Genomic DNA, 9,768 nt, shown 5'->3' with positions numbered 1-9,768 from the left:
TATTATACTGAAACAAAGACAGACCTTCATGAAAAAGAAAAAACAAAACAACTCAGATTTCTAACACCATGCACAAAAGTCAAAATGAATTAAACACCTTGACACTTCCTGAACTTTATACAGTTCATTGAGGAAAATATTGGGAGGATTCTCCATGACAATGAAGCCAGAGGCATTTTTACAGCAGAATTTGCCTTTGACTAATCAAGTGGAAGCAAAGATATGCAAATGAGACTACATTAAGAATCCTCTGCTCCTCTACAGAAATGGAGACCAGAACACACAGACATCCCACACACTTCACCACTTCACCAATATCCAAAATGTATAGAGCATTGGTATATGAGCAAAGCATCCAACCCCATCAAAAAAAAATGAGAAGAATAATGAATAAAAACTTTTATCAAAAACAATAAGTAAAAGATAAAATCATGCAATTTTCTCCTATGTGGATGGATCTGGAGAGTATCATACTGAATGAAGATAGTCTGAGGGAAAGAGATAGACACAAAATGATCTTTCTAATATGCAGGAAATAAGGAAACTCAAAGGAATAACAGAGCTCAAACGGTCTTAGAAAAGAAGAGTGGGAGAACTCTTCTAACTCTTCTTTAAGAAGAAGCTTGCCACTGGGGGAAGGGGAGGGTGGAAAATCAGTTAGAAACAGGAATAGCAAGACAATGGTGCAGAGGGAAAGGGCCTGCTCTGGAGACAGGATAGGGGAGGAGCAGGAGGGTAACTGGGGTGTTTATGATGGGAAGTGGACACTGGTAAAGGGATTGGTTTTGGAACACTGTATGCTTGAAACTTATTCATGAATAACTACATAAGTCTCTATTTCACAACGATTAAACATTTTAAAGTAGATAATAATAATTTTCATAGAACTAGTCAATGCCTCTAGGGATCTTTTAACTCCCCTCTCCCACAGAATGATATTTATCTAATCAAATAAAATAATAAAGTTTTGATCCAAAATGGTTATCATCAGATACGTTGTTTTAACAATCCCAGCCATAAGAGACAGACATAAAACAAAAATGTTTTCAAAAGTTAAACTTATGTGGTTTCTATTTTACTTGAGTCAGTTGATATTTCCTCCTTGAACCTTTAGAAATAATGGATTGGAAATAATAGATTTACATTTTTTTCCCTAGTGCTTCCTTACAAGGGCTCAAAATTATCTTCATAAAAATTTAACACCAAGCAAATGATAACAAATGTTTACATATGTAAGTTTTTACTTGGCTGTTGTAATAGCAACCATTCCATAGAGTTAAGAGTAAGTAATCCCTGAGTAGCTATGATGCCCAAAAGGAAAAAAGGGGAAGGGGAACAGTATATGCCTCTCCCCAAAGCTTTTTCTTTCAGACTACTGTACTGGCAGTAAACATTTTCAAAATCCAATATCTTATTTGTATTATGACATACTGGCAAGGAATAGCAGTTCCAATGCTTGACATATGTATATGATATCGAAAAAAATACCTTAGTTCCTAATCATCAGATATTCAAGTAATTTTAACATGATAAATGCAATCCCCTATGAAGTTCTAAAGAGCTCTCCCTATATTAACTTCCATTAATTACAATTCAATGACATAAGATTTATACAATTGTTGCAGTAAGGTTTGGTTAGACAGTCTGAGGCATTGAGATATGCATGAGAAAAAATACCTTATGGAGGATCACAAACTGTCTCTGATGTTGTGCTGTGACCCAGAACAGCCTGTTCAGCCCCTTTAATTAACTAGCTTAATGTTCTGGCTTAATATGCAGCCACATAGGCAGAATATGCAAATTAACTTAGCAACACTAACAGTATCAAAATCAGTTATACAACCAGAAGCACAGTCAGTTAAAGTAACAGGAACAGAAAAACAATTTTTACATCCAAGCCTAGCTAGGGCTGAGATTGTGAGATGTTGTACACCAACATACGATATACTAACTTGAATTTTGGTTTTGCTTTGTTGGGGTTTTCACCTTACAGTGTCCAGGGATTACTCCTGGCTTTGTGTTCAGGTAACTCCTGATGGTTCTGAGGGAATCATATGTTCTGAGTTCTGGGGATAGAAACTGGGGAGCTGCCAGCAACAAAAGCATTTTAGCTCCTATGGTTATCTCCATGATCTCAGATTAAATTCTTTGCTGTTTTTCATTTTTGTAAAAATAGTTCCATATTTTAAAACCATGACTGAGTAACTAATTTTCAAAAACAATACTAGTCTTAAATTTCATTTAACTGTCATGAATTTCATAGATAATTAAAGAGAAAATTAAAGCTTTTACGAAGGACAGCAAACAAAAGTTGCACTGTGGCTCTTTGTAACTCACTATCAAAACTTACTTCTTTTTATGTTCCTCATGGATTTTAGAACAATTAGTGTTTATTCATGATCGGAGCTCTTACCTGAATCTTTAGTTTGAGAAATATTCTTATTCCTTTCTTTTCTATATGCATAAACAAGGCGTTGAGCTCTATACATCAAAAGTAGAGAAATATTTACCACTTAACAAATGAAAATGAAAACATTCCTAGAATATTTCAAACCTCTTCATGAGGACATTACAACCTAAACTTTATACAAATTTCAAAATAAAATGGCTACATGCATTTTAGTCAGCAGGGAATAAAAGGGGTGAAAGGACTGAAACTAAGAACCAAGAGAATTCTCTATTATTGAAATAGTTAACTTGACCTAATGGAAGGTATCTTTCACTGTCACTGTATCACTGTCATCCTTTTGCTAATCAATTTTTTGAGCAGGTACCAGTAACATCTCCATTGTGAGACTTGTTGCTAGTGTGTTTGGCAATCAAGTACGCCATAGGTAGTTTGCCATGCTCTGCCGTGTGGGCAAGATACATCTTGGTAGCTTGCAGGGCTCTCTGAGAGGGGCGGAGTATCAAACCTGGGTTGCCCACGTGCAAGGCTACCTGTGGTGCTATAGCTCCAGCCCAAGTTATCTTTAACTTTGAAAAAGTCCTGGCTTTTGAACCAACAGATATATTTTCTAGAGAAGAGGATTCTCTTCCGCTCAGAGGTTTTCTCCATAAAACAGAGCTCTCACTAAATTGTTTCACAAGGTTGTTGAATGACTTGAATTGGAAAAATATAGCAGCATACTCTATGTGCAGAAACAAAAAAGACTGGTACCACGGAATCATTATTATTGACTTTTATTACGGGCACAATTTTGAAACCCCACTTAAATTACAGTATTAGTTTTCACTAGGTTCTAACAATGAAATATTGTAGCTTTGAGAAAATGTGACTGACTTTACATTTTGGTATTTTTTGGGTAGGGTTATCCCTGTTGGGGCTTCGGAGCCTCCCTCCTTCTTGCTAGGGGTTGCTCTTAGTGGTGGTGATTGTATGGCATGCAGGAAACCAGATTTCCATATCAAAGTTTTTCCTTCCACCTTTGACCTTGCTCCCAGGCCCTATTCAGACTCAGTATTTGGTTTGGAATATGAAACACACCCCCACACAAATATTTGTATGAAATTTCCTTAATTTGTTATACAGAAATTTGTTAAATTGCATAACACTTGCCACCAATTATTCTAGCTAACTTACTATGAGTAAAGGTCTAAGAATCAAGTTTCACTTCAATTAATACTGTTCCTTCCACGCCACTCAATGAATCAGCTAATATTTATTACATTGAGTCTAAATTTTGGCCCTTCTACCAAATTAGGATGCTGATGCTTTGGAATAGGTAGTCTACGTGCAATCCATGTAAGTCAACTAGGGAAAATATTGACTCTGATTAATTTTTGGATCACCACGACTGATAAATTCACAGCAGCAAGGCTATTCTGGAAGCCAGGTCACCCATGACAAAACTGTAGCACTAGATCCAACAGAATTACTGAAGCATCAAAATCAATGGAAACAAAAAACGATTAGTCTTTTCTATCCTCTACCTAAATTCCAATTATGAAAGAGGACTGTCCCACTTTGATTAAAGGAATCCCATTGGTTGCTGGAGAATTCCAGATGGCGATGAGTGCAGAGCACATTAGTGGAAAGTCTAAGATGTTGCTTGAGAACAAAAAATCAAAAGAAAAAAAAAACATTTGAAAGTAATTCATCACAAAACTGAAACATGTGGCATTTTGGGAGGCCCATAAACAATGTGACACATGGAATATCCTCTGCAATTCTGAGCTTGTATTATCAGGATTCTTAAAGATAAAGGTACAAAAATCCTAGAAAAAGAAAGCTGTGCTTGAGATTGGTACACATACAAATGAACAAGAATAATCAGTGTGTGCTGGCACAGATGTGGGGAGAAAGGGACCCTCATTCACTGCTGGTGGGAATGCCGACTGCTCCAACCTTTTTTGGAAAACAATATGGACATTTCAAAAAAAACTAGAAACTGAGATTGTATTTGTCCCAGCAATACCATTTCTGGAAATATGCCCTGGGGGTCCAAAGACACACAGAAGACACACAAATTTGTACTTCTCTGTTTGTTGTAGCACTGTTCACCATAGCCAGAATCTGGAAACAGCCTGAGTGCTCAAGAAAAGATATATGGATAAAGGAAGTTTGGTACATCTACACAGTGGAATGCTGCACAGCTGTTAGGAAAAAACGAGGTCATGAAATTTGCCTATAGATGTCTACAGACTTGGAGAGTATCATGCTGAGTGAAATGAGTCAGAAGGAGAGGGACTGATATAGAATAACCAAATTTATATGTGGTATACAAAAAAAAAAACAGTATGACATTAATATCCAATGCCAGGGAAAATGGGTCAGGAGGACTGGTCAATGGTTTGTCAATGGTGTGGGAGATGGATGGTAGTTAAGATAGAGGAGGATCCATTATGACAATACTAGTTGGAAATGATCACTCTTGACAAGAACTCAGTGTTGAAAGCAGGCAAAGTGATACAGATGATAAGCTTTCAGCACCTGTATCACAACCCATAATGCCTAAAATGGGAGTGAGAAGAAGAAAGACACAGAGAGAAGTGAGGTGCCTGCCTCTCTTCAGAAAGGCTGGGGTTAGGGGTGGCTTGAAGGGATGGGAGGGAAATGGGGACACTGGTGCTAGGAAATTACACTGGTTAAGGGATGGGTGTTGGAACATTGTGTGACTGAAAATGCATCATCATCATCATCATCATCATCATCATCATCATCCCATTGATCGTTGAATTTCTCAAGCGGTCTCAGTAACGTCTCCATTTGTCCAAGCCCTGAGATTTTAGAAGCCTCTCTCTACTCGTCTGTCCTTCCAAGGATGCTGTACTGGAGGCTCTTACAGGGTCAAGGGAATGAGACCCAGCTTGCTACTGGTTTTGGCATATTAATACACTATGGGGACCTTTCAAGGCTCTCCCATGTGGGCAGGTAACTCCCAGTAGTTTGCCAGGTTCTCCCAGAGGGAGAAATAGGCTATAAGATATCGCTTCCGGTAGCTTGCTTTTAAGTGTCTGCATGCTGGCCATTGACAGGATTACACGGCGCCTGGGGCAGTCCCTGGGTGTGAGTGCCTAGCTACTGGGAAATGGGAAATCTGGGCGGAGCAGGCCCAGTCCCGATCCGAGCAGCAATCGTGAACATGCAATCATGAACAATTTTGTAATGTTCTATCTCACGGTGATTCAATTAAAAAAAAAAGAATGCTGTGCTCCCTACTACTGTTCACTAATCTAGTCTTTTGTTTGGCTGGTTGCTTCAACTTTCTTACTGCCATTCTAAGAATTTTTGGACCAAATTATTAAATCAGGCTTGTTAGAAGAAAAAGAAAGAGTAAGTTGTTGTAGAGCTCAGTTTTGCATTTGAACATCAGCTCTTACCTAGGAAAACCATATAAGGGAGCATGTGTTGATACGCTCTGGCCAAAACAATCAGTGCAAGAGACATCGCCGCCATGATCGAGGAGAAGCTGGACCATATCTGGTGAATCATGATGTACTGCAAACATGAGGGCACTTCTAAAATGAAAAGAGATTATTCTAACATTAGAAATGCTCACTTAAGTTTCTAAACAACTAATTTTCTATGGTTTACCAAGTTAGCATCTTGTCTGTGGAGAACTATTTACACATTCACTATTCATCGTATAAATTTCAAATCCAAAAGGAAGATACATATCCCAAACCATAGTAATACTTGCTAGTATAAAGTCCAAAGGCAATATAATGGGAAAACTAAGTAGGTGGGAAACTTGGGAGGGACAGTTGTTGGAGTATGTGGTAGAGGGAGAGTGTGTAATGTGATAGGTGTGCTATTGCAATCATGTGCCTGCAAATGATTACTAATAGCACTGTATATGAATCCCAATATGTAAGCTGCTTCATTTTCAAGTAAAGTATTTGAAAGGTAAGATAGGTAATATGCAACTTTGAAGTCATACCTGAAAAAAGTAAAAATTTAAACGAATAAATCCCCATTTCCTCCTTGATCTTATATATTCCCCTCAAAGTCAGCTAGATTTCACATAAATGGAAGTTTTTTGGTTGTTTTGTTTTAAGTTTTTGGTTTGTGATCCACACCGCAGTGTTCTGGGCTTACTCCTCATGTTGCACTCGGGGATCACTCAAGTCTGGTGAGCTCAGAGAAACCATATGTAGTGCTGGGAATCACACCTGGGTTGGATACATGCAATACAAGTGTTGTACTATCATTCAGGCTCCCAAAAGTAGAAGTTTATGCAAGTAGAAAATTATACTAGCACCCTGGAATCACATGATGCTTGTAAGCATATACTGCTCACTGAATTAAATGTTAGGCATACTCTTCCTCCACACAACCACATGTGAAGAATACTGAGTTGTCCCTCAAACAAAGTAATCCAAATCCCTTCACAACAGAAACTGCTGTTTTGGTGCCAGGAGGTAGTACACAGGTTAAGGCATTTTCTTTGCAATGAGTGACCCAGTTGGATCCCTGACAACAAATATGGTGCACTGAGCACAGAGCCATGTGTAAGCTCCTAACAGTAAGCTGTGACCCAAAAGAGCAAACAAACAAACAAACAAACAAATCCATATTGAGTCAGTTCCCACCTATAAATTGAAGTCCTGATGACAACCTAAATAGCTGGTTATCACTACTTTTGTGCTTATCATACTGTAGCTTTGTCGTACCATTGTTCATCGATTTGCTCGAGCGTCCACCAGTAACGTCTCCATTATGAGACTTGCTGTTACTGTTGTTTTGGCATATCAAATATGCCCTACCGCTTGGAGAGCCCGGCAAGCTACCGAGAGTATCTAGCCCGCACGGCAGAGCCTGGCAAGCTACCCGTGGTTTATTGGATATGCCAAAGACAGTAACAATAAGTCTCACTCACAATGAGAGATGTTACTGGTGCCCGCTCGAACAAATCGATGAGCAATGGGATGACAGTGATCCTACAGTGATCAGATATGCCACAGGTACTTGCCAGGCCTTGCCATGAGGGCAGGATACTCTCGGTAGTTTGCTGGGCTCTCCGAGAGCAAAGGAGAAATTGAACCCTGATAGGCCACATGCAAGGAAAACACCCTACCCGCTGTGCTATCGCTCCAGCCTATTGTATTTATTGTATTTGTATTTATATGTAGTAAATATTATTATTTTCTTTCAATAAAGTAAACTAGAGAAAAATTGCAAAAGTGTGGCAAAAATGGAAGAAGAAACATATGTAAGCAAGACTCCTTGGGGAAGCAAAATCCAAAGCCAAAAGCACATCATGGATAAACCTCACTAACTCACAGGCTGAACATCCCAACACTGGTAAGGATAGTGATTGCAGTGCAGAATATTGAAGGAAATAGTTGCAATTTTCATACTGAGAAACTCACACTCTGACCAAGAAAAAGCAGATTGGACAGTAAAAGGAAATAGTTGCAATTTTCTTACAAAAAAACTGACACTCTGACAATGCTTGGAGGAAAAAATACCTTGAAGATATTAAATTAAAAATCCAAGAAATCAATGACATTAGAGATGATTAGAAAAACACCATTGTGAGTGAAAGCAAGAACTATGTTATGAGACAAACCCAACCCAACCCACACAACCCAGTATGTATGTGCCATAACCAAAACCAAAGCAAGGCAAATCAAATAACACACCTCTGCAAACCCAAACTTAACCCAAACCAAACCAACAGACACACACTAACAACAATAACAACAACACTACTAATGAAAACAACAAAGAAGCAAAATAAACAGTCACAACCAAACCCACCTGCGTTTTGTGTCTTAGGATAAGGATGGCCAATGAATTAGATAAATTCTTTTTCCCTCCTTACAAGGGAGTAGCTCAGAGAGGTCATGACAACTCAAAAGGAAGAACTATAAAACAGATCTTTGGATGAGGGAGTAAAGACACGAGTAAATTGGAGAGATAACATAAAAATGTCCTTGTCACCTACCTCATTTTCAATACTGTGACTGTGCAAGTCTCCATGTTCTCATTGTCTCCCTCATTGCCAATGAAACTGGAAATCAAGGAGATTTCTGAGACTAAGCAACAAGGTCCCTATGGGAAAACCAAAAAAACTGATCCAAGTGTCCAAGCAGGAAAATTCAGCAGGCAACCATTGTGTCTACAAAGCAAAATTCCTTTTTCATTTTATTTATTTATTTATTTATTTATTTTGTTTTTGGGTCACATCCGGTGATGCTCAGGGGTTACTCCTAGCTCTACACTCAAGAATTACTCCTGGCAGTGCTCAGGGGAGCTTATGGTGCGAATCGAACCCGGGCTGGCTGCAATCAAGGCAAATCCCCTACCCACTGTGCTAACACTCCAGCCCCCAAATTCCTTTTTTAAGTTAAAAATAAAAATTATTCCAGTGAGTAAACATAAAGAGAGGAATTAGGGGTACAAATAAAACATTAAGAAGAGGCATTGTAATGCACTTCAATTCAATGAATTTCAATTAATTGTGAAAAACAGCAGATAAAGTCATTGGGAAATAACTAGAAGTACAAATGCCTTCCTTTTCAAGGAGAGTAAAGATATAAAACATTCCAAGCTAACATGCAGTTCATGAGGAATGTGCTGAATAATATATAATTTAACATGGGTTGGAGCAATAGCACAGCCAGTATGGCATTTGCCTTGCACGCGGCCAACCCGAGTTCGATTCCTCCGCTCCTCTGGGAGAGCCCGGAAAGCTACCGAGAGTATCTCGCCCGCACACCAGAGCCTGGCAAGCTACCCGTGGTGTATTCAACTTGCCAAAAACAGTAAGAACAAGTCTCAAAATGGAGACATTACTAATGCCCGCTCGAGCAAATCAATGAGCAATGGGATGACAGTAACAGTGAAATCATAACCTGTAGACACAATCTTTCCAAGGGAAGACAGTAACAGACCGAGGAAGAGCTGGAATGAGAGTACAAGGCTAAGATGCTTGCTTTATATGTGGCCACTCCCAGTCCTGCACTGCATAAGGTCCCCAAGAATGGCCAAAATGATCCTGAGCACAGAGCCCGGAGTAAAACTTGAACACTGCTGTGTGTGGCCCAACTCCCTCCCTGCCCAAAGTATAGAAATTGAGAGAAAAGTGTAAAAAGAACATTGACATCATTGTCTATGTTCTATGCTTGCACAAACAACTTAAATCTTTCTTAATTTTGTAAGAACTTATATGATAGACCAATTACAAGATTTATGAATTTTTGAAAAATCTAAAATCATTCCCCTACTGTAGGTATTCAAAAAGTTAACATTTGGGGGTCACAGCAATGGTACAGCGGGTAGGGCATTTGCCTTGCATGTGGCCAACATGAGTTGATCCC

The 9,768-nt window shown here is 38.9% G+C and overlaps 1 protein-coding gene across 1 annotated transcript in view; it reads right to left on the bottom strand.

Annotated features, from left to right (window-relative positions):
- Positions 1-5,819: 5,819 nt before the first annotated feature.
- The window catches only part of LOC129406548 (putative ankyrin repeat domain-containing protein 20A5), a 34,711-nt gene continuing 30,762 nt past the window's right edge, over positions 5,820-9,768 (bottom strand). The window contains exons 5-6 of the mRNA XM_055144709.1: positions 8,394-8,459; positions 5,820-5,961 (exon numbers count right to left, since the gene is read on the bottom strand). Coding sequence (XP_055000684.1) covers positions 5,820-5,961; positions 8,394-8,459 — 208 coding nt within the window. The remainder of the gene's footprint in view (positions 5,962-8,393; positions 8,460-9,768) is intronic.

This window comes from Sorex araneus, chromosome 7 (genome assembly GCF_027595985.1).
Source record: "Sorex araneus isolate mSorAra2 chromosome 7, mSorAra2.pri, whole genome shotgun sequence".
In the NCBI taxonomy this organism is placed as follows: domain Eukaryota; kingdom Metazoa; phylum Chordata; class Mammalia; order Eulipotyphla; family Soricidae; genus Sorex; species Sorex araneus.
Note: the sequence above shows the minus strand (reverse complement) of the source record. Positions and strands in the feature narration are given on the sequence as shown.